The sequence below is a fragment of the Giraffa tippelskirchi genome, chromosome 5 (assembly GCF_054371585.1).
Source record: "Giraffa tippelskirchi isolate mGirTip1 chromosome 5, T2T-mGirTip1v1.2.pri, whole genome shotgun sequence".
Taxonomy (NCBI): Eukaryota; Metazoa; Chordata; class Mammalia; order Artiodactyla; family Giraffidae; genus Giraffa; species Giraffa tippelskirchi.
Window position 1 is genome coordinate 131,874,242 of NC_137279.1, and position 25,387 is coordinate 131,899,628.

General features: G+C 41.1%; 1 protein-coding gene across 2 annotated transcripts; it reads left to right on the forward strand.

Moving 5' to 3' along the window:
* The first annotated feature begins 1,704 nt into the window (after positions 1-1,704).
* On the forward strand, positions 1,705-25,175 carry LOC145507965 (guanylate-binding protein 7-like). 2 transcript variants are annotated; one of them, XM_081495519.1, is made up of 11 exons: positions 1,705-1,995; positions 5,613-5,808; positions 11,039-11,166; positions 13,390-13,499; positions 13,704-13,900; positions 16,824-17,069; positions 17,937-18,217; positions 19,971-20,183; positions 21,380-21,482; positions 21,796-21,989; positions 22,854-25,175. In XM_081495519.1, exons 2-11 carry the CDS (start codon positions 5,619-5,621, stop codon positions 23,082-23,084), a joined length of 1,893 nt encoding a protein of 630 aa, XP_081351645.1. In that variant the 5' UTR covers positions 1,705-1,995; positions 5,613-5,618; the 3' UTR covers positions 23,085-25,175. The 2 variants fall into 2 exon arrangements, with proteins under 2 accessions (XP_081351645.1, XP_081351644.1); XM_081495518.1 differs by having other exon boundaries at positions 1,705-1,739.
* Positions 25,176-25,387: the final 212 nt, after the last annotated feature.

Genomic DNA, 25,387 nt, shown 5'->3' on the forward strand with positions numbered 1-25,387 from the left:
TTAAGATACATAGTTTAAGATAAGATAATTAGATAGTGAAGATTTTCACTATAGTAATACAATTGTGATATGACTATTGGCTCCAGTATTCTTAAAAAGTAGTGGAGATGAGTGAGAAGGATGAAAACATAAGAGAACAGATCAAGAGACCCAGAACAAGACCAAGAGTGAGGGAGGAAAAGAGAGAGAAATTTCTTGGATCCAGATAACTGAGGAAAGATTAACTTTATCTGGCTTTAGGTCATGTGCCCATCTCCCCCTAAATCCATCTCAGTGGCTCAGGGATAATGGGGCCACAGTAGTTTTCTCAGCTTGGGTTCTCTTGAATCTACTGAGGGAAGTCTCAGAATTCTAGAAAAATCTGACCCTGATATTGTAGCATACACCTTTAGAGTTATAAAATGCTTTGCAGCTCCAAATATGGTCTCATTCTATTTTACAAAATCAGCATATGGCAATCTGGCTAAGGATTTTTATACTTCACTAGCTGCTTGTTCAGCTAGATAAGTCTGCATAGGGAATATGTGCCAAAAAACTTGCTCTTGGGGAGGTTGGGCCATAGAACTTTGAGATTATACTCTGCCTGTCCTTCCTTTCCCTCACTTCCATCTGAAATACAGATGGGATAGTGAAACCCTGCTTCATAGGGTAAAAACCTGAAATAGAAACTGCAGACTAAGGGAAACTCTTGAGCTCACCTTACAGAATGAGCAGATAAGGGAAGAGCTTGTTTGAAAATTCCTTCCTCTTGTAACACAGCAAAACTGTCTGAAACCAGGTGAAACCAATACAGCTGATCAGAGTCTGCGCAGAATAGACCTGCCTGTCCCATAGGGGACCTAGTGTCATCACAGCCCCTGCAGCCTTACTGGGTTGCCTCACAAATAAACTCTCTGCTGCAAATCTCCTGCTCTCAGTGATTTGGCTTGCAGCTCCTTGGCCAAAAGAACCTGGCTCCCTAACATCAGCAGTCAAGCTTTTAACTTACAGGTCAGTACAACGCCTTAAAGGATACAGAAAAGAATGGAAGGAATCTGAATCAACCCCTAACCTCCAAATCTGGATCCACACTAGTAAAAGAAAAGAGGAAAACTCTAACAAAATAATAGTGAAGCTCAAGGAGGAGGGATATACATATAATTATGGCTGATTTGTGTTATTGCGCGGCAGAAACCAACACAACAGTGTAAAGCAATTATTCTCCAATTAAAAAAAATAGTGAATATGTCTGGGCTATAAAATTGACGATTTTATACACACATATTTATTTTGCTAATGAAAAAAAAATCACCAAGTTAAAACACTTCTTAAAAAGCAAAGAGAAAGGCAAAAATGAAACGTTTTTCAAGTGAAGAAATATTAATAAACTCCCTCTCTCACAAAACACCCCTGAGAGACAGACTGTTGAACTCTCATCCTACCATTACTTGCAGCTCCTTCAATCCAACTATGGAGGATGGACCAAGTTGTGCTTACCCAGCCAGGCCTGGAGGAACACTTGTCTCCCTGTCTTTCCCGGAATTCATCCTGATTCCTGCCTCCTTAAAAAAAAATATATATATCACTTTCGATTTTGATTTCGTTTCTCATAATCCCCACCACTACCTGGATGGCTTTTAATAACTCGCTGACTTTTCGGCTTCTTTTTGTTTGTTTTCCGGTGTCCGGAGGAGCTAGACGCAGGAAGAGCTCTAGGGGCGAGCCAGAGCAACTGACTTGACTCCCGGCTGCAGCTCCAGGTAAGTCTGCTCCTAAACTTGACCTTCCAAGCACACTTCAGTTAAATAACAATAAATTCCCCAGCGCAGACCCCACACTGGGGGAGAAGAGGAGCAGACGGAGGCGCGGGGCCGGTGGGTGGCGGCCGGCCGGGCGCATTGTTCGGGCAGCTCGGAGTCTCCTTTTGGATCCCAGGCTGCTTCCAAGCTTGTCGCCCGGATGCGCCGCTGCTCCTGGAGCATCTAAGCAGGGCTGCAGCAAAAAGCGGGAGAGCAGGTACGTCTTCTGAGGAAAGGAAGCTGAAGTCATTTTTGAGATTGAAAACCCAAACTCACCCTCACCCCTGAGCCCTCCCTTCGCAGAGGCGATGGATGAGGTCTTTTCTCCCAGCCCCCTCTTGCCCTCCTCAGACAGGAGTGCACCCTGCTGGGCAGTGGCCAAACAAAAAAGATGGTCCTGGACATAGAGCCAATTTAAATCCTAAAAGATGGACCCGGGACTATTTTTGACTGAACATTTGATGTTCTGAATACATACAGAACTGTTTTCTTTGGAATAATTCAATCTCACTCTTACTAAAAAAAAAACAACAAACTATTAATAATAACTGTAGGATCTAATCATATTTGTTTATCATGCATTGTTTTTAATGAGTGGCACATACATTAACCGCCTTGGAATAACTTCTGGTACTTGCTGAAAATCCCCAGTGTGGGTATTTTTGACTATCAGATAATTCCGAACAGTCACCTTTGGAAACTTGTTGGTCATCTTCTGCCTTCTATTAGCACTGTTCTTTTCTATTTGTTTAGTTTCTTTTTTATGGCTTTTTGTTGTTTTATATTTATTTATTTATTAGGCCATGCCATGCAGCACGTGGCGTCTTAGTTCCTGGACCAGAAATCTAACCCCTGTCTCTTGCGTTGAGAACAGGGGGTCTTAACCACTGGACTGCTGGGAAAGTCCCTCCAAGTGCTTAGTTTTGAAGATAAAAGCTTCTTGGTTTTGGTCCCTCAGTATACTTTGAGTTAAAACACAAAATCTTTGTAGACTGATTGACTTACACAAAGCTTTATCAATATTTGGTCTAAGATAGAAACTCTGCAATTTCTCTTGCTTATAGCTATTCACCTTAAAAATAAAAGTTATTTTACAAGCCAAAGTGAATTTATTCAAGAATAGTAGAGTTATTACAATTTGGGACAAATGAGCTATAAAAAAAAAAGCCATAAGAAAGTCCAACAAAGAAAAAGAACATTATAGAGAAAAGTAAGGGGCTGGGAAGATTAGTTTGGAAAGAAGAGTCAAAGTTCAAGGGTGATGACCAGTTCTCATTGACTAAATTGCTGGGGTAGTCCATTCTTGTAGGAAATGCAGTGTGTACCTTTTCCTGTTGAGGGCTGTCATTGGTAACTCTTTCCCTGTTGAAAATTTTTCCTTTGGGGTCTGTAATTGACAGTTCTTCCATAACTGACCTCCAGTCAGTAGTTCTGCAACAAGCCTCCTTCTGGCTTGCTGACTCCATTTGAGTGAAGTTTGTTTTTTGGGGGGAGGGGAGGGCGTGTTGGGGACACACGAAACCCAGCTGGCTCAGAATCCGTCTGCCAGTGCAGGATATGCAGGAGACACCAGAAACGTGCGTTTGATCCCTGGGTCAGGATCCCTTGGAAGAGAAAATGGCAACAGGCTGCATTATTCTTGCCTGGAGCACACAGCACATACATGGCGGGGGAGGGGACACAGGCCTTCAAGTGAGATCTTACTTCCCAGACCAGGACGGAACCAGCACCCCTGTCAGTGAAAGCACAGAGGCCCAGCTACTGTCAGGGAATTCGCCAGGTTTTCCTTTATTAATTTTGACATAACACAGCAGTAAAAGGTCATGTTTTACTCTCCCATTTCTGCTCCAAATCCACTATAGAAAAAGAAAAGAAATCATACAGAAGAAATCTTAAATAAACAAATGTTTTTTCTGATAAAAAGATTTTAGATACCTTATAATTCTTGACAATTTCAGGTTACAGAGCTCACTGACACATTATAACACACTGTCTAATTGAAATAGTACATGAATCAAGAAAAATTTTTTTCATGATTTAGAGCCTATCTGGTACCAGTTGTACTGTAATGAATCAAGAATTGTTGCTTTACATATAAACTGCTAAGAAAAAGAAGGTTCCTTTTTCAAGGCATCAACAGATAATAAGGGCTGTGAACCTCCGGGTTTGAACCCTGGCAGCCCAACTCCAGAGCCCTGTACTTGGACATCCCAGGGCAGCTCTGAGCTCCTCCAGCCTGACTCTTCCTACATCACTGTCCTCCCTCTCAGCTATTACCACTGGATCTCCCCAGCCTGCTCTTCTTCCTCTTCCACTTGCTTGCAACCAGGGAGGAAAGTGTCAGAGGCAATCCTCCACTTTCACTCAGTAATTACTGTCCCTGTCTTAAGACATTAAGTTGTAAAGCAATACTTATATAGGATTTACTATGTACCAGCAAATAATTTTAAAAGTATTGTAAGCATCATGAGATATTTAATCCTCCAAATAACCCTAAAATGGCAGATTGATTTTTATGTCTAACACTCCCATTTTACAGAAGAAAAAAACTGAGACACAAAAAAATTAATCTTCTCAGTCGTCACACAGCCAGTAACATATGGAAACATGTAGATGTTGCTGAGTATTGTTTTTGAGAAAATAAAGGAACAGTCAAAGCCCTTCTGACTTCTGTCTGTCTCCTAAGATGATGAAACATCTAATCATGGTGATGAAACATCTAATCATGGTGATGAAATCATTTAAAGTAGAGCCTGGCCCGGCATATCTAGTCAGACCTTATAACACCCTAGTTGCTTTCATCTCTTCTCTATCTGCTTTAATGATAAGAAATACCCTTTAATTTCAGTTAGTAAATTAATTATTACATGTGCAACTTTGTTAGGTACCTTAAAGATCTGTGCTGTTTTAAGAGAGAGCAGCATTTTTTCTCAACTTCTTTCTCTCACAGTCACTCTTCCTCCAGCCTGTCCTCCTCCACTGATTCCTTCATCTGGTCACCAGTCACATTCATTTTTCCTTTGTTGGCAAGATTTTCCCTGATTAAACTCCATGTAAATTCAAATCCCATTCCCTGCTCATTTCCTTCTGAGCATTTACCACCCTCTAATATCCATATATGTGGATATTTTATTTTTTCACTTTCTATATTATTTGTCTCCTTTGCTAGAGTAGAGATTCATGAAGCAAGAATCTGTATCCGTCTTGTTCGCTGTTTGATCCTGAGCTCCTAGAACAGAGTCCAGCACATGGAAGGTTCTTAATAAATATTTGTGCTATTAATGAGTGATCAAATCATTCTGGAACTCAAGAAATCATCTCTGGTCACTTCTCATCCCTTTCATGTCCCATCTGTCTCTGCTTACCCCCCAAATGGTAGTGTTCTCAAAGCTCTATCATCAGTGCTTTGTGTTCTCCGTCTGTTCACTGTATGCCTCATGTGGGCAAGGTTGCGTTAGGGTTCATGTAAGGATCAATAAGATAATACACATACTGTACCTATACAGGCCTTGGCACACTAGGCTAAATACTTACCTTTTTGAAATATACAAAGCAAAGAGAATTGATATCTAAGTTCCAGAAGCAGAAGACTAATGTGCATATGACTTAGGTAACCATGAGGGATGACCTCAGCACCCTGTAGGGTTTTTTTCACATTTTATTTTTTTTCATTGAAATTTAATTTCTTTACAATGTTGTGTTAGTTTCTGCTGTACAACAACATGAATCAGCTCTATGTATACATATCCTCGCCCTCTTGAGCCTCCCTCCTGCCCCCCCATCCCACCCCTCTGGGGACCTTGTGTTCTACTGAGTTGTTTCTCTGGGTTACAGCTTCCCATGGCATCTGGATCCACTATAATGGACCCCATCTGTCTGGTAAGAAACCAGAACAATCAGCTGACCGTAAATCCCAGAGCACTGAAGATTCTTCAGCAGATATCTCAGCCTGTGGTGGTGGTGGCCATCGCAGGGCTGTATCGGACCGGAAAGTCCTACCTGATGAACCGCCTGGCAGGACAGAACCACGGTGAGTTTTGTCAAGTGTCGTTCAGGACATTTGCTTGAAAGCATGGTAACGCAGGCTGCTGATCCTCCTCCTCTAGGGTCATGTTAAGGAAGAGCCTAACCCCCCCACCCCCGTCACTGAAGAAAACTTCTAATTCTAATTAGAAAACTTCTAATTCTCACCACCGAGTTTCAAACCCACCCCTCTGCAATGTTCACTCTCCCGTCCAGTGATCGAGAGTTCCCAATCCCGTCAGAACGTCTAACTCATTCGTCCTGATTCCATCCACTGCCGTCTTCTCAGGGGCTCATCTTCAACAATTACTGCTGTCCTTTCTCCTTCACCACATTTGCCCTAAACTACAGAGTCATTCCAAGCAGCACACAAATATTTTTTAACATGTCTTATTTTTAGAAAACAACAGAAGAGAGAACAGACAGCAAAATCCCTATATCCTATACCTCAACGAGACTACCATGCATTCCTTTTGGTTTAATTTCACACTAAAACTTTGATAACTATACATATTCTCTTTCTCTAACTAGTGTTTTCTAATACGTGGACTCTGAGGCACATAGATGAGGCTTCCCTGGGGGCTCAGATGGTAAAGACACTGCCTGCAATGCAGGAGACCTGGTTTCAAGCCCTGGGTCAGGAAGATCCCTTGGAGAAGGGACTGGCAGCCCACTCCAGTATTCTTGCCTGGGAGAAATCCATGGAGAGAGGAGCCTGGCAGCTATGGGCTACTGTAATTGGGGTTGCAAAGAGTCAGACACGACCGAGTGACTAACACTTTCGGGTTTCCCAGGTGGCGCAGTGGTAAAGAATCTGCCTACCAGCGCAGGAGATGCAGGAGACTCAGGGTTGGGAATCTCTGGGTTGGGAAGATTCCGTGGAAAAGGAAATGGCAAGCCACTCCAGTATTCTTGCCTGGAAATTCCATGGACAGGAGCGTGGTGGACTATAGACCATGGAGTCGCAAAGAGTCAGTCAAGACTGAGCACATACATGCAATAATAACACATATGGAAGAATACATAAAAAATATATTTATACATATTAAAAAGTTGATAAGTATGAAGTGATCAACTGTTCAGTCACTGCCCAGAACAAGAAATAAAACATCACCAACACCCAAAAGCCCAAATCACACCCTCTTACACCCTTGCTGGAGCTCACTGATGTTTTGATTTTCATGGTGCCTTCTTTCATTCTTTATATTTAAATATTGTTTTACAATCTATGCAACTATTTCTTAAAAATAGCTTAAACTTTATAGAGGAAAGTACATTCTGGTATTCATTGGCATCTTGATTCATATTCTCAATAAGAAGTTTATGAGGTTCATCTAGTTTGTCATAGGTGTCTGAAATTACTTTCACTATTTTGTAGTTTTATTTTTTTTTTATTTTTATTTTTTTTTAATAAATTTATTTATTTTAGTTGGGGGCTAATTACTTTACAATATTGTAATAGTTTTTGCCATACATTGACATGAATCAGCCATGGGTTTACATGTGTTCCCCTTCCTGGACCCCCCACCCACCTCCCTCCCCATCCCATCCCTCTGGGTCATCCCATTGCCCCGGCCCTGAGCCCTTGTCACATGCATCGAACATGGAATGGTGTTCTGTTTCACATATGATAATATACATGTTTCAATGCTATTCTCCCAGAACGTCCCACCCTCACCTTCTCCCTCAGAGTCCATAAAATTGTTCCATGCATCTGTGTCTCTTATTCTGTCTCGCATATAGGGTTATCGTTACCATCTTTCAAATTCCATATATATGCATTAGTATACTGTATTGTTGTTTTTCTTTCTGGCTTACTTCACTCTGTATAATGGGCTCCAGTTTCATCCATCTCAGTAGAACCGATTCAAATGTATTTTTTTTTAATGGCTGAGTAATATTCCATTGTGTATATGTACCACAGCTTCCTTATCCATTCGTCTGCTGATGGACATCTAGGTTGCTTCCATGTCCTGGCTATTGTAAACAGTGCTGCGATGAACATTGGGGTACACGCGTCTCTTTCAATTCTGGTTTCCTCGGTGTATATGCCCAGCAGTGGGATTGCTGGGTCATATGGCAGTTCTATTCCCAGTTTTTTAAGGAATCTCCACACTGTTCTCCATAGTGGCTGTACTAGTTTGCATTCCCACCAACAGTGTAAGAGGGTTCCCTTTTCTCCACACCCTCTCCAGCATTTATTGCTTGTAGACTTTTGGATAGCAGCCATTCTGACTGGTGTGAAATGATACCTCATTGTGGTTTTGATTTGCATTTCTCTAATAATGAGTGATGTTGAGCATCTTTTCATGTGTTTGTTAGCCATCTGGATGTCTTCTTTGGAGAAATGTCTGTTTAGTTCTTTGGCCCATTTTTTGATTGGGTCGTTTATTTTTTGGGAATGCAGCTGCAGAAGTTGCTTGTATATTTTTGATATTATTTTGTAGTTTTAAACTGACAGAGGATACCACAATTTACTGATCCATTTGTTGCTGATGAACACTGGCATTATTTGCAACTGTTATCTTTTATGAATGGTGCTCTCATGATTATTCTTCATCTATATCCTGGTGTATGTATATATTAACTTCCTTATGTTTTATCTAGAAGTGGAATTGCTGAATCAAGAAATGTTGTCTTCAGCCTTTGTAGATAAGATCAAACAGCCTTTTTAGCCTTATGTTCAGTTTATGTGCTTATTAGCGGCAATTTAAATTTTCCACATTGTCACAAAATTTTGTTAAAAGCATTTTTAAACTTTTGTCGATCTGGTGTCTGTATCGTTGCTTGTTATTTGCCTCACTACTAATAGGTTTGAGCACTTTTTCATGTATTTGCCATTTGCCTTTCCTATTTCAAGAGGGTTTTTTCTACCAAGTTGCCTGACTTATTTTTAATTGAGTTTAAGGATAATATACCCATGCCCTGTTAGGCATGTCTAAGAAGACCACACACCATTTCTTTCCTAATGCCTTTCTCTGTGGCCCAGCAGCTTAGCACAATCAGGGAGTAGAACCTCAGGTCACTAAACTCTAAGGGTCCCTGGGAGTATCTCAGTGTCTTACTCAAATTCTCTGTTTCTGTCTCTGTGTATGTCTCTCTCTCTTCCCCCATCTCTCTTTGCTCGTCCTTTCTCCCACTCTCATTTTTCCTTTGCAATCTCTTACTGACTTAAAACAAGACATTTTATGTTTGTCTTTCTTTGAAAGGAAATTGATCACTAATCAGGGGGGATGCTTTTGCTTGCTAGCATAAGTTAATAAATAGGTCACTTTTGGAGAGATTTAAGATTTCAGAACTCTAAGAAAGAGATACAGGCAAGGAGTTTGAGGAACATTCTTTCTTTTCCTACTTGAGATAACATCTGGAAATAAAGAGGTGATTTTCCTACTGAGGATACCTTTAACCTAGTCATGTTTTAGGGCTTCCCTGGTGTCTCAGTTGGTAAAGAACCCACCTGCAATGCGAGAAACCTGGGTTTGATCCCTGGGTTGGGAAGATCCCTTGGAGGAGGGCATGGAAACCCAATCTAGTATTCTTGCCTGGAGAATCCCCATGAACAGAGAAGCCTGGTGGGCTACTGTCTATGGGACCACAAAGAGTCAGACACAGCTGAGCGACTAAGCACAGTCATGTTTTAAAACACCTGAATTGTAACATCACCTGAGTCATATCACAGGAAGAAGAAACAAATTAACACCCAGTCAGGGTTGACTAGCAGAAGCAAGTCAGTCTTTTCTCTCCTGTGGTGATACCATTGTCTGTTCTTTACATCTCATAACTGACCATGATGACCTTCATTTATAGCTTGTCTTTTCTCCCTGGAGGAACTGAGAGTTCACATTTCTCTGTATTAATTAGCACATAGTCAAATGCCATCATGATGTAGAAGAGTGAAATCATCTCAGGTCCTATGCCCACTTTGAGTAGAACACACAAGATATGGCACTGAATAGCCAGAGCCATGTTGAACCATGGTCCCCTAGGTATTTCATCCATTTCTATTCTCAGCTGAAGGGGGCATTGGCATCTGACCAAGGTCAAAATCTTGGACTGTTGGATGAGATATCTTACCTGCAGCTTCTTAGGCATATACCTCACATCCTCTCCCATCTCTGGGCTTAAGCCTTGAGAAAGAAGGGCAAGCAAGTCGTACAGGTCTGTTTTGCTTTCCCTTCTGTTATATCTCCACGTGAGTCAGTAAACAAAAAATTCATCAGTTTTGAAGAGAAGAGAAATGAGGAAAATACAAGGAGGAAGAAGAGGAATAAAACTAACAAAAGTTGATGTATCAGTGCAGGTTGTGAAAGGACACAGAGAATCCACTTAGAGGGTAACTGAAGATGTTTATTGGAGGGATGATTACAAGGGCATGAGCTGAGCAAAGGGAACCAAGGAAGTAATGCAGAAACATTCAGAGGGTGGCAGGAACAATGGTCAAGTAGCTTTGATATCTCCTACAGCATGAAGAGACAAGCAGTGAATGGATTCCAAATGTGGTAAAGATCAAGGTCTTGTGCTTAGTTGCTCAGTCGTGTCTGACTCTTTGTGTTCCCATGGACTGTAACCCACCAGGCTCCTCTGTCCATGGGGATTCTCCAGGCAAGAATACTGGAGTGGGTTGCCATGCCCTCCTCCAGGGGATCTTCCCAACCCAGGGATCGAACCCAGGTCTCCCCCATTGTGGGTGGATTCTTTACCATCTGAGCCACTAGGGAAGCCCAAGAATTCTGGAGTAGGTAGCCTATCCCTTCACCAGGGGATCTTCCTGACCCAGGAATTGAACCAGGGTCTCCCGCATTGCAGGCCGATTCTTTACCAAAAAGGAGATGTGACTAAACATAGGAACAGAGGTGCTGGGACACCATGGTTCATCAGGGTGGAAGCCAGGGCAACAGGCGCCTGCCTTCTAGTCTCCCACTGTTACCTCTCACTGGTGAAATGCCATCAGAAAGTGGAGGATAAGGGAGCTCTTTAGTGTCAGACAAATAAAGAGAGGTTAATAGAGCTAACATTATTTTTAGAATGTGACACAGTTTGAGCTATTAATGGTAAGAGATGAATAGGGGGCACAAAGTGTTTCTTGAGAAGGTTCTGAATATGTGTAGAGGTTGGATCTTCTGTACTTGTTGAAATGGAAGCATCGTCCCCACAGGCAGGAACTCACCTGCACACAAGTTCACCCAAAGTAACCTGTGGGCAGCCTGGACTATCTGCTTCCTCCTCTTTCTGTGCAGGCTTCCGTCTGGGCTCCACAGTGCGGTCTGAAACCAAGGGCATCTGGATGTGGTGTGTGCCCCACCCCTCCAAGGAGAGCCACACCCTGGTCCTTCTGGACACCGAGGGCCTGGGGGATGTAGAGAAGGTAAGGCAGGGAATCTTCTGTACTCCTGATATTCCACTTACAATTCAATTTCTCACCTTAATTCAGCTTTTATGACATATTCCTATAGACTGCAAATCCAGTTATAAATAATGAGGTTAAATTCTCTTTCCTTGAATTTGCTCTTTAATAAGATCAATACATTGGTTCCTGGGGACACATCTCCTTATTTTTAACACTGGGGTGAAAGATGGAAGTTAACAAATGTGTATTGGGTTCACATCTAAGGCTTTGTGTTAAGTGCAACAGTGAGTGAGGTATGAGCCAGAGCTGAGTTGGGGAAATAAAAAATAAGCAATCTTGAGCCATGAAAAAAAGAGTGAGGCCTTACTCCAGTTTTTTAGGTTTGGGAAGAAATCTTAGTGAAAGCTATAATTCATGCAGTCAACTGGATCTACAGGTTCAGATGTGCAGGGTTAATCAAGTTGGAAGTAGGAATCATGAAAGTAGATTCAGCAAATAAACTATTTTTTAAATCTCCAGAAAAGCTTCTAACATACCAGGAGCATTTTATTCCATGTTTTGGAGATCTGAAGAGGAATTCTTCAAAGAATTCTATAAAAACTTGAGCTAGACTCATGATGAGAATGTAAATGGGATAATATTAGGTATTTTGTCTTCACAGTGTTACTTGCAATCAATTTTTCTCCTTATTTATATTAATCTGCATCTAAATTAAAAGTAGTAGCATTGCATCTTTGACTTTCATCACTGTAGAGAAGGATTTAGGGCATGAATTCAGAAATTCTAAGTTTAAAAGTCAAGATTTAAAGTATTCAATAATCACCTCAGTGTCAACCCAAGATGGTCTACTGACTCCTGCTAGATTCTAGTTTGCATGACCTTCTTCTTTTTGTCTAACTGTATTTGTCAAGGAACCAAAGCACACCAGACTGCACACTGATAGTAGCAGAACTTGCTCCCCCCCCGCCTGTATTGTATCTTGGCATATATACTCTGTTCCAAAGTCACTCATGACTTCTCCTGAATCTCATTTTCAGCCTCATCATCTATGACCACATGGGTAACCACTACTTCAGTCAAATAAAATGACCATGTAATACACTTTATGATCATGCTTTCTGACAACTGTGATTGGTTTCTGTGGGCCCTCCACATGCATGGTCCCTGTAACTGCACAAGTCCGTGTTCTGTCATTTCTTTAAAGCCCAGCTCTTTTTAACCTAATGCCATCATATCACTGTCAGACACAATCACGTCTGGCTCTGAATGCACAGAGTACATTTTCTGGTTCATTTGAAATCACCTCCTTTGTCTTTTACAGTATAGTATTAGGTTTCATGCCTGGCATCTTGGATGTATTTACATGTTGCCAGATAATCTGCCCCTCCATCTCTCTAAGGAGGGACTGTCATAGGAAACTTTATATCCATATAAGCAGATGTCGTATCTGCTGTTTTCTAAATGCACAATGAATAGTTGATGAATTTAATTGAATAAAACTAGTTCCAAACTATTATAGCCTATGATCAAGAAAAGAAGCCTATGATCAAGCCTAGTTCCTAACGTAGCCTATGATCAAGAAAAGAAGTGCAGAGGAATCAAGGCCCATTTATTATTGCATAACTTATGTGTTCCAGACACTGTATTAAACATTTGACATTTTTAAAAAAATAATTCTGTTTATTTATTTATTTTATTTTTGACTGCACTCGGTGTTTGTTGTTGTGCGGGCTTTTCTCTAGGTGCAGACAGTGGGGGCCACTCTCTAGCTGCGGTGCTTAGGCATCTCACTGCTGTGTCTTCTCTTGTTGCAGAGCACAGGCTCTAGGGTGTGCGGGCTTCAGTAGTTTCAGTGCATGGGCTCAGTAGTTGCAGCTCTCAAGCACTACAGCACAGGCTCAATAGTTGTGGTGCACGGGCTATTCCTCCACAGCACGTGGGATCTTCCCAGTTCGGGGATATAACCCATGTCTCCTGCATTGGCAGCTGGGTTCTTTACCACTGAGCCATGAGAGAAGCCTGATGCACATTTATGATGTCATTCACTTCTATTAATAACTAACCACACCAAAATGCTTAGAGGGCTCAGTGTCAACATCAAAGAAAGGTTTGCATTTAGCATTGTCTTGAAAATTTATGTTACTTGCCTTAGTATTTAGTTATAGTATAGCTGTTATCGTAAATGAACAACTGTATGGGAGAATGAGGAGTAGCATCCTCATGCTGTAATGTACTTTCTAGGGGGACTCCAAGAATGACTCATGGATCTTTGCACTGGCTGTGCTCCTGAGCAGCACCTTTATCTACAACAGCATGAGCACCATCAACCACCAGGCCCTGGAGCAGCTGCAGTATCCTTCCAGGAACTGAACCAGCACATTTCATTGAGTTTATGGGACTAGCGACTGGCACTGTTTCTTCTTTCCCGTGATTCCATTCTCATGGCTGATATAGAGGGAAAATGGGGCAAAAGAGAAGGTTGAAATAACATGTTTGGGGGCGAAATCTGGAAGTCGTGTTGGAGGGTGCTTCTTATTCCTTAGCTAAGATCCCAGCTATGTGACTGAACTAACAGAGTTAATCAGAACCAAATCATCTCCCAGCTCTGACAAAGAAGAGGACTCAGCCAAGTTTGTGAGTTTCTTTCCAGACTTCATCTGGACTGTGCGGGATTTCATGCTGGAGCTGGAGTTAGATGAAAACCCCATCACTGAAGATGAGTACCTGGAGAATGCCTTGAAGTTGATTCCAGGTATCAGAGCAAGGCCGGAGTGTTGGATGGTTCAGTAGGAGGTGGGGTCAACAGAGCTCTGACATTCAGCACTTGATGTCAATCTTGATTTGAGGTTGAGTTGAGGTCATGCTCATGGTGCCTGGTGAATGACAGATAGTGGCTTCAGTCATTATTGTTACTGGGAAAACTCTAGTGACCAGAGCTTAAGCTCACAGAGGAAATGTAGAATCCAATATTAGACCAAATGATTTTTTGAGAAATGAATACTGTGAAAAAAAAACTCTCACATAAACTTATATTACATATTAAATCTAAGTGCTTCTCTTTTTCTATTTGAGAAAGATAATCCATCAAACAAGAATCAAAAGGTAAACAAAAGAACAAATTTTCAAAGTACATTTAATACAGTGCATCTTACCAGCATAGGTAGCTACATTCTTCATATTGATAGATAGGCTATTTATACACTACAGAGTTCAGAAAAAAAGCATTGCCATGTCCTTCCAGTAAGACTGTCAGATCCTTTACATGCTCTTACTCATAGTATCACACTCTTCATCCTAGAACCTTACACAGTATATGTCAGCTAACATAATAAGTTAGTTATTCAGATTATTTTAGCAGAGTGGTACCTGGAAGCAATATTTGTTTTTGTTCACTTAATCATTTACTTCCCTGGTGGCTCAACTGGTAAAGAATCTGCCTGCAATGCAGGAGACCTGGGTTCAATTCCTGGGTTGGGAAGATCTCCCAGAGAAGAAAATGGCTACCCACTCCAGTATTCTTGCCTGGAGAATTCCATGGACAGAGGAGCCTGGCAAGCTACAGTCCATGAGGTCACAAAGAGTTGGACATAACTAAGTGACTAAGTTTCACTTTCAATAATTTATTCATTCTTTCAATAAATATTTGTTGAACTACTGGTAGATGCCCAGAATCCTTCTGTATGATAATCACATCCAGTGTAAAATGATGCAAAGAATAGATGAGGTCTCTGGTTTCAGTTCAGTTCAGTTCATTTCAGTCGCTCAGTCATGTCCAACTCTTGTGACCCCATGGACTGCAGCACATCAGGCTTCCCTGTCCATCAACAAATCCCTGTCCATCAACAACTTCCGGAGCTTGCTCAAACTAATGTCCGTTGAGTCAGTGATGCCATCCAACCATTTCATCCTCTGTCGTCCTCTTCTCCTCCTGTCTTCGATCTTTCCCAGCATCAGGGTCTTTTCAAATGAGTCAGTTCACATCAGGTGGCCAAAGTATTGGAGTTTCAGCTTCAGCATCAGTTCTTCCAATGAATAGTCAAGATTGATTTCCTTTAGGATTGACTAGTTTGATGTCCTTGCAGTGCAAGGGACTCTCAAGAGTCTTCTCCAACACCACAGTTGAAAAGCATTAATTCTTCAGCGCTCAGCTTTCTTTATAGGCCAACTCTCTCATCCATACATGACTACTGGAAAAACCATCCGTAGTTTAGACTAGATGGACATTTGTTGGCAAAGTAATGACTCTGCTTTTTAATATGCTGTCTAGGTTGCTCATAACTTTTCTTCCAAGGAGCAAGCATCTTTTAATTTGATGGCTTCAGTCACCATCTTCAGTGACTTCACAGCCCAAAAAAATAAAGTTTCTCACTGTTTCCATTGTTTCCCCATCTATTTGCCATGAAGTGATGGGACCAGATGCTATGATCTTTGTTTTTTAATGTTAAGTTTTAAGCCAACTTTTTCCACTCTCCTCTTTCACTTTCATCAAGAGGCTCTTTAGTTCTTCTTCACTTTCTACTATAAGGGTAGTGTCATCTGCATACCTGAGGTTATTGATATTTCTCCTGGCAATCTTTATTCCAGCTTGTGCTTCAGCCAGCCCAGCATTTCACATGATATACTCTGCATATAAGTTAAATAAGCAGGGTGACAATATACAGCCTTGATGTACTCCTTTCCCAATTTGGAACCAGTCTGTTGTTCCATGTCCGGTTCTAAATGTTGCTTCTTGACCTGCATACAGATTTCACAGGAGGCAGGTAAAGTGGTCTGGTATTCCCATCTCTTTAAGAATTGTCCACAGTTTGTTGTGATCCACACAGTCAAAGGCTTTGGCGTAGTCAATAAAGCAGAAGTAGATGTTTTTCTGGAACTCTCTTGCTTTTTTGATGATCCAGTGGATGTTGGCAATTTGATCTGTGGCTCCTCTGCCTTTTCTAAAACCAGCTTGAACATCTGGAAGTTCACAGTTCACGTACTATTGAAGCCTGGGTTGAAGAATTTTGAGCATTACTTTGCTACCATGTGAGATGGGTGCAATTGTGTGGTAGTTTGAACATTCTTTGGCATTGCCTTTCTTTGGGATTGGTTTCATTTAGGCTACACTAACATGAAATGGTGTATGCTAAAGTAATCTCCAATCATATCTACAATGTGTGTGCTTTTTTCTAATTTATAAAATGTTTCTTCACATCCTGAGTATCGTTTGTCTTCCACAGGTTATTTTCCCAGCAATATCATAAATATATAATAAATATCTTTATTTCTACCATCACATTACTGTAGAGCCCATATATCATTTCTCACATGGAAACTGTAATACCAGAAAAATATTTTCTGACATTTTCTTGGACCAATCTATTGCTCAAGAAACATCTAATAAGTAGCTGATCCACTGCACAGCATGGAAAGTTAAGGAAAAGAATCAGAAGTTTGTCACTAGGAATGGATTCTTCTCCTGCCTCCTCAGAAGTACTTCCTTTGCTCTTAGAGATATACAAAAAAAGGGGGCAAGGGGATTTTCCACCCCTGGGTAGATTAGTGTAAGATTGATTTGCACGATTCAATAATAGGAGATATCCGAGCACAAGAATTATAGTGATGCAAAGATCCTTGGAACTGAAAGTCCTCAGCCCCCTATTCCTTTCATGATTGCTCTTTTTCCAATTCTGCAGGCAAGGATCCCAGAATCCAAAATTCCAACATGCCCAGAGAGTGTATCAGGAAATTTTTTCCAAAAAGAAAGTGCTTTGTCTTTGACCGGCCTACAAGTGACAGAAAGCTATTACTCCATGTTGAGGAGCTATCAGATAACCAATTGGATGTGAATTTCCAGAAGCAATCAAAAGATTTTTGCTCATATATCTTCACCCATGCAAAGCCCAAGACCCTAAGAGAAGGAATCACTGTCACTGGGGGAGGTGAGTCTCCTTCGCTACCTCATGTGTCTCTGTGCCTCAGTGTGTGGTAAACTTGTGATTACACTCTGGATTTCTCTGTAGCTTTGTTTTCTTCTCCATGTGACTTGGAAAACGGATGTTCACGCCACTCATGAAAATGCATATTTCTTCATTTAAAGAAGCATATATAAGTGCTTGTTGCAGTCTACCAAATCTCATGAAACTATTACATTAATGATATAAATTAAAGATAGAAATCTTCATGGTGATGAGATGTCTGAAGGGATAAGTGTTTCAAGTGAGAATAGGCAAGATATTTTGTGAATTTACATGAATCAGAAAATAAATAGTAGTTATGAATCTGTGTAAGTTCATTGAGAGTCTGAGAAACAAATGTAAATACAATCATGTATAGGGCTGGCTTCACGGACATGCCCCCTGGGCAGTCATGCTGAGATGAGCTCTGCTTGGTTTCATGTTTGTTTCAACTGTGCTGAAATTCTTGATAACATTTCAACAGGACATTTTCACTTACAAATAATGCCCACAAGTTATGTAATTTATCTATATGTATAATAAGTTCTTTTTATTTTATTATAATGGGAAAAATGATCTAGGAGAATCTTGGGCATATTGTTTGAGATCATTCGTTCAATATTGTAATATGATGAGACCCATAAAAGATAGAGTGAATAGTAGGCATAGTGATGTTATTATAAAGAAGTAGATTCATAGATCAAACAGGAGAAGGATACAAGAATGAGTAAATAGGATGAGGAGAAGAATAAATAGAGGAAAAGGAAACTTCCACTTCCATAAAATTTTAGTGAGATTTATAAAACAGGTAAGAATTCTCTCTGCATTTAATAAATATTATGTGTCTTTCAGGGTTGGGGACTCTGGTTGAGTCCTACGTAGATTCCATCAACAGTGGAGGAGTTCCCTGTTTGGAGAACGCAGTAATAACTCTGGCTGAGCGTGAGAACTCAGCAGCCATGCAGAAGGCAGCTGATCACTACAGTGAACAGATGACCCAGCGACTGAACCTTCCCACAGACACACTCCAGGAGCTGCTGGAGGTGCATGCAGCCTGTGAGAAGGAAGCCATTGCCCTCTTCATGAGGGACTCCTTCAAGGATGACAACCAGATATTCCAGAAGAAGCTCACGGTAATGTGTCCTAGAATATATGTTTCCTGATTCCTTTCTTCTGGAATGATGCTGAGACTCCCCCTCTTTGACAAAACGGTTCCTGTGCTTCTTATCATAAAAGGAGTTTAGATTCTAATGAGTGACAGGGCTCTACAGGCGACAGGTCATCACTTTCCTAAAAATTGGGCTTCTTATTTTCTGTTGTGGCAAAACAAATTACTCTGCTCTTAGCAACTTGAAACAGCACACATCTATTAGCTTATCATTCCTCAGGTCAGATCCCACCCAGGGTTTGTGGGTATTCTGCTTGATGTACCATAGCTAAAAACAAGGTTCACATTGACATGGTATCCACATGGACATTCTGGGGAACTCCCCTCCATCTTCAATGCAGCAATGGTGCACTGTTTCCTGTTTCTGTTTCTAATCTCTCGGACTACCACTTCTGCCACCAATTGGAGAAGAATAACATGTAAAGTGCAAGTGTGATCAGGTAATATTCACCTGGGTAATCTCCATTTTGTAAAGTCAACATGTTCCATGCAATATAGTCGGTACACAGAATAATTGTTCATCATATTCACAAGTCCAGGGACTAGGAAGAGTGTGGACCCTGGGAGAGAGAACTCTTAGAGATCACAATTCTGCTTACCATTAGCACCTTCACTGAAGGTCTGACTTTCAGTCTCGCTTGGCCATTATAAGTTACAAAAATCTCTTACTTCGTATTGAGAAAACAAGCCTGATTGTAATTTATCAGTTCAGTTCAGTCACTCAGTCGTGTCCAACTCTTTGCCACCCCATGAACTGCAGCACGCCAGGCCTCCCTGTCCATCATCAACTCCCAGAGTCTACCCAAACCCATGTCCATTGAGTTGGTGATGCCATCAAACCATCTCATCCTCTGTCGTCCCCTTCTCTTCCTGCCCTCAATCTTTCCCAGCATCAGGGTCTTTTCAAATAAGTCAGCTCTTCACATCAGGTGGCCAAAGTATTGGAATTTCAGCTTCAACATCAGTCCTTCCAATGAACACCCAGGACTGATCTTAAGTACAAGCAAAAAATTTCTGTTCCTATGTTTTCACACACTCAAATTCTCAATGAAATGAGAATAAAAGAAAAGTTGAAAACTCTAATCGGTGTGGTGTTGTTTCACTAAGTCATGTCTCACTCTGAGATCCCATGGATTGTAGCCCACCAGGCTTCTCTGTCCACAGAATTTTCCAGGCAAGAATACTGGAGTGAGCTGCCATTTCCTACTTCAGGGGCTCTTCCCAACCCGGGGATTGGACCAGCATCTGCTGCATGTCCTGCACTGGCATGGGGATTCTTTACCACGTGTCACCTGGGAAGTCCTGCTCAGTGTATAATTAACTCATTAGTAGGAAGTTGATTTCGTATGTATGTATGTTTTATCCTTACCACCCAAGTTGGCAGAAGAAGCCCCACTTTCAGTCATAATTGTCTTTTCATTGTTCATTGGTGATGGATAGATCACTATTAATGCTAATACTGTTAAAGTAGTACTTTGCCTCTGCCAACCCGTTCATTGCACAGATATTGACACTGAGCCCAGGGAATTTAGGGGACTTCATACAAATCACACAAAGAGTTGGTCAGAACTGGGACTACAACTAGATGCCTGACTCCATGTCTATTATTCTGAGTCTCATGTGCCCTGATGCTGTCAGACTGCTTCTTCCAAGAGAGCACAGCTGGACCATCCTGTCTAACAACCTCTTTCTATTGAATTTTCCCTTTTCCTTGGCAGGACATCATGGAGAAAAAGAAGGACAGTTTCATAATCCAGAGTGAAGAGGCTTCTGTCAAATATTGTGAGGCTGAGCTTAAGCAGCTTTCAGAATCCTTGATGAAAAGTATTTCAAGAGGAATATTCTTTGTCCCTGGAGGATACAGACTCTATTTAGAAGCAAGGAACAAGTTTGAACAAGACTATAAACTGGTTCCCAGGAAAGGAGTTAAGGTGAGGAGTAATGGGATTGGAAAAGAGCAGCAGAGTAGAGTCAGAGGGTCTTTGTTGGTTCATTTGGTTGCAAGACAGAGGCAGCTGGTCATGAGGAGGCTGACTGGAACCCCAGGAGGGTTCTGAGTCTAGTGCTGTGTTTCTGATGAGTTGAGTAAGAGTCCAGGAGACCCCAGGTCTGTTGGCTGCCCACTGATGGGTGAGCCAGGTCCTAGGTCTAGTAACACCCTACTAGAGGAGAGAGCCACGTCCCGGGGTCTGGGTGCAGGGTCCAGGAGTTCCAGAGCATGTGTTGATCATGGTAGAGCTGTTAGGCTCTTGGATCTGGGGAATTTTGAAGATTCTGTTGGCCTGATATTGGTCCAGGTGGTCTTGAACCCAGCTGGTCCCAGGAATGACATGGACTGCTAATGAGGGGACTGGCCCCACAAATTGAGAAACTGAGGTCTTTTGCACCTGGTCTCTTCCCCTGATGTGTCCCAGGGTCTCTGGCTGGAGGGTGCTGGGGGTTTCAGGTCTCAGTCCCCCTGGTGAATGGGACTGGGTCCCTGGCCCTCTGGTAGGCACAGCCATGTCCAGAGGCAGCTGTGGGCTTAGGAGATCTGCTGGTGGATGGAGCTGCATGCATGTCTAGTCAGTTGCTTGGCCTGAGGCATCCCAGTACTGGCACCTGCAGACCATTGCATTAGGGCAGGGCTGGGTCGTGGGGCTAATAAGATAGGGGGAAGATTCCAAAATGTCGCTCGCCAGCACCAGTGTCCAAGTGGTGGAAGGAGCTTCCCAGAAAGTTTTCTGCCAGTGTCTATGTCCCCAAGTGAAGCTCCAGTTGCTTTCAGCCAATCTGGGAGCCACTCCAGGGTCAGCAGGTAGGTCTGACCGAGGCTCCTATCAAATTACTGTTTATTTTCTGGGTCTTGGGACATGTAAGATTTAGTGTGCACTGTGTAAGGGCTAAGACTCTTATTTACCGAGGCCCTCTGGGACTTCTGAAAATCAGCTCTGCTGGCCTTCCAAGCAAATGCTCCATGGGTGTTTGTAGACATGCACATAATTCTCAGATCTGTAACCATTTGGGGAGCCTACAAAGGATGGAGAATTTATAGGATTCAGTCTGAAGTTTACTGAACAATAATTTCCACAGCAAGACACTACGTCTTTTCTACCTGACAAGTCTTTGCTCCTTGTTGTTTCCTCAGGCAAACCAGATCCTCCAGAGCTTCCTGCAGTCACAGGGAGGAGTAGAGGAAGCCATCCTGAAGGCAGACCAGGCCCTCACTGATGCGGACAAGGCCATAGCAGGTACAGGGGAGGACTGTGCTCTCAGAAGGGAAAGTGGCTCCTGTGTTGTCTTTTGGAAGGTGTGGGAACAAACACTTCCTGACACCAGAGCTTCCTCTTCTTCTGTGGAACCTCTCTGCTACATATGGAAGTAAACAGGGGAGTTTGGGTTGTATGTACATCCAATCAGTGCTTCTACATCACATGCTGAAGCATGCTGTCTGATGTGGTAGCAGGAAGAGTCAGACTCCATCCCACAATATTAAAGCCACTTAAGGAAATGACCGTTCAGCATAACTCATGTTCTCCCCTCTTTAAAATTCTTGTTAAACAGCTGAGAGTGCCAAGAAGGATGCAGCTGAGAGGGAACAGGAGCTGCTAAGAGAGAAACAGAATGAAGAGGAACAAAAAATGGAGGCACAAGAGAGAAGCTTCAAAGAAAACCTGGCCCAACTGCAAGAGAAGATGGATAGGGAAAGAGAAAACTTTCTAAAAGAGCAGGAAATGATGCTGGAGCACAAGCTGAAGGTAAGTCTAGATGGGCCTGGGCAGGGCCTGATGGGGAAACCCTAACTCCTCAGGAATAAAGGGACAGGAATTTGACCTTAAGTCAGATCCCAGAGGGAAACACAAAAACATGGGATTCACTGTAACATCAAAGAGACATGAATCATGCTGAAGGTTTACCTCTGTAAGACTCCACACCTTCTGTAGTGTTAGGGTTTGAATGGGACAAATAACATAGTCCAGGCTCCTGGACTGCTGTTCATGGTGATTATAGCATTACATTTGTTCCCATGTGACTAGGACCTCAGTCTTAGAGTTCTTAGAATTTGGGATACAACCATCAGAGACCTGGAATAGTTCCATCTGCTCCTGAAAATATCAGATTGTACCTGGTATGAAATACTGGATGCTGAGAGCTGTAAAATTTGCTACACTTGTTTCCAGATCTCCTGAATCATTTTATACACCTAAACTAAATGCATTCTTTGTCCCAGCCTGAAGTTTGATAGCTAGAGTTCTGAACTGAGTCAACAGTGCCATTTTGGTGACATGTGTGTGGTCATTCTACCTCAGTGAAACTGACAAATATTTAGAACTCACCTACATGTTCTCCCAAAGTATATTTATAAGGCTGGAACCTCTCCCTGGGGTAGTTTTCAGACCTGACCAACTTCTCTGTACCCAAGAAGATGGTGTTGAAGGAACATGGGAAATTCTAAACCCTGGATGCTCTCCCTTCCATGTTGCAAATGTTTGCAAGTATTAGAATAATATAAAAAAGCATCTAAAGTGTTAGAGAAGTAGACATACATGCCTATCAACTGTAGTCGTTTGACGCAAAATGCTGATTTGGGATATTTCAAAAGGGGACTCTCCTTTTTACAGATGCAAAAAGAGTTACTCACAGAAGGATTCAAAAAGAAAGCTGAGGAGTTAAATAAAGAGATAGATCAACTAAAAGAAGGTATTCAAACAAATGAAAAGTCCTTCAATACTTCAGATATCCTTGATATGGCAAGTATGACATTAATTGCAGTACTCCCTGGGCCTTATAAAGTAGCTGGTATGGGACTAAAACTTCTCAGTGATCGTATGAAAGGGGCTGAGAAACCCTAGTAAGTATATTTTGAAAGGCTTCTTATGTTTTAGTAGTGTAACACTATAGTTTATTTTTAAAATATGTGTGTCATGATAGTTTTGTTCAAGAGGAGCTTAAAAACTGATTACCAAAGAATTGCTAAAGTTATTACAAAAGTGATTACCAGTGCCTGATATGCAAAAAAAAAAAAAAACCCACACAATTTTGAATGAATTAGTTAATTTTAAGAAATGGAAAACAAGTTGGAAGATAATGACTAATTATAGATAAGTGTTAAGAAAAGCAAGAAACAAATGAGAAGAGGAAGAACATTCACAGTCTGTAATAAAGTCTTGGAGATCAATTCTTTAAGTTATAATGAGCCCTTATAAATCAATGAGGAAAGAACAACAAACACATTTTTAAATGGGCAAAAATATACCAAGAAAATAAATATGTTTAACTTTATTGATTATAAATGATGTACAAGGTAAAATTAGGAGGGACATGTGTCACCTCCCAGATGGGCCAAAAAGAAGAATTTGGAAAGGACACTGGATGGCAAGGGTACCAGGAAATGGGGGTCTCTGATAAATGCTAGGCAGAGTGAAAATTGGTGCAAATATGTATCAAAGATTTAAATGCAAGTACTGCTGATACAGAAGTCCATGTTTAGCCATTTATCTTACAGATTTATTTACCCAAGTTGCAAATAACATATGTAGGAGTTGATTTGTCACAAAATTGTTGTAATTCCAGAAGACTGGAAACTTCAAAGTCCCTCTGTCACATACTAGTGAGATAAATCCTGAGACACACTTACACAGGAAAACTCTACAGTCACTGAAATGAAAAGGGAAACTCTATTTGTGCTAGCGTGAAAAAAATCTCAAGATGCAGAAAGTGTGTATATTTGTACTACTGATTGAAAAAATAATGAATATGTGCATATATTATCATCTATCTTGGAAAATAAAAAAGAAATTGGTATGCGTGAGCACAATGGGATAAATATGATAACATGAGAAGATAACTAACTTTGCATGGCACATTCCTCTGTGACTTTTATACTTTGTAAGAATTCTTACTTATTGAAACATAAACACAGTTATTAAAATTAAAAACAGAAACAGTAATACACAGATTGGAAAAGAGACTTCTCTTTAAGAATATGGGAAATAGCCTCTTAAGGAAGCAGGACTAGTAAAGTATCGTGAGCTCCTTTGATCTCTTAAGGTTCAGATTATATTCTGCTAATTGTGTGAACATTGAGTGTAACACAGGCAAGAACATTTAAACAACCAATCTGCAGTCTGGGGAAGTCCTGCTCTGAAGCAAAGGCCTGGTCCATGGTGAACAGCTGTGGCAAGTCCTCTGGGCTTGAAGTTCTCTCAGGGCCTGGGTCCTCTCTGGGGTGGGGAGAAGTGGGGCAACAGGAGTGAATCTTGGAACATGCACAGCTAGCAGAGCCATGACCCCTCCCTACCTTATGTCCTGTTCATACAAGGGGGTTGGGATCTGTTCAGTTCTCCTGACATATCACATGTTTTAAGCCACACTGACATCATTGTTAATTCTTATGTCACTTAACAAACTCCTTGCTGTTAATTCAGATAAGAAGACCTCCTGTACAAAATCACCTTAAAATGTTTCATTCTAGATTTGGTCAATTTACATTCTATTAATCACCCTATGGGCATTAATTGGAGTCAGCATCTAAACATAAAGAGCACACTTATTATTCTGAAATATTTTAATGTTAATTACCACTTGGAAAAAATAACTTTTTACAGTTCCAACCTGCTAGTTTTCTGAATCTTGGTTTCCTATTTACTCACTAGAATAAAACACCTTTATTTCACCCCAAAACTACATCAATTACCCCTGGTTTCTGTCTAAACCAAGAGGACTAGTAAAATCTCTTATTGCAGCCTCATTTCTATGTAAGGAACTCTATTAAGATAATTCATCTGTGTACATTGAACACTCTGTGTGACAGATATTGTGTAAGTAATGTCATTCATTGCTTAATACTCACCTAACAAATGTATGACAATGGATTTCAATACCCATCACCTAGCAGGAAATTTTCTCTTGAAAATAAATATTCCTCTTTTTCAAAGGAAAAATATTTTCCTGTTGTGCATGTGTTCTTCTATGATTATAAAAGAATTCAAAACATTTAAAAAATTCACTATTCACAGAAAAGTATAAAAGTAATAAGCTACAATCCTAACAATGAGATAGAAATGCTGTTTGTAAAGGAATACATAATGTTCAAGGCTCTGATGTATTTATTATTGCTGTACAAATGTTTTTATAAAGAGAACAGTTATGTACC

Coding starts and splice junctions, on each gene's coding strand:
- LOC145507965 (XM_081495519.1), top strand. CDS start 5,619: ATGGCATCTGGATCCACTATAATGGACCCCATCTGTCTGGTAAGAAAC. Junction 13,500..13,703: donor CAGGCCCTGGAGCAGCTGCA/GTATCCTTCCAG, acceptor CTAAGATCCCAG/CTATGTGACTGAACTAACAG. Junction 21,990..22,853: donor TGCTGGAGCACAAGCTGAAG/GTAAGTCTAGAT, acceptor TCCTTTTTACAG/ATGCAAAAAGAGTTACTCAC.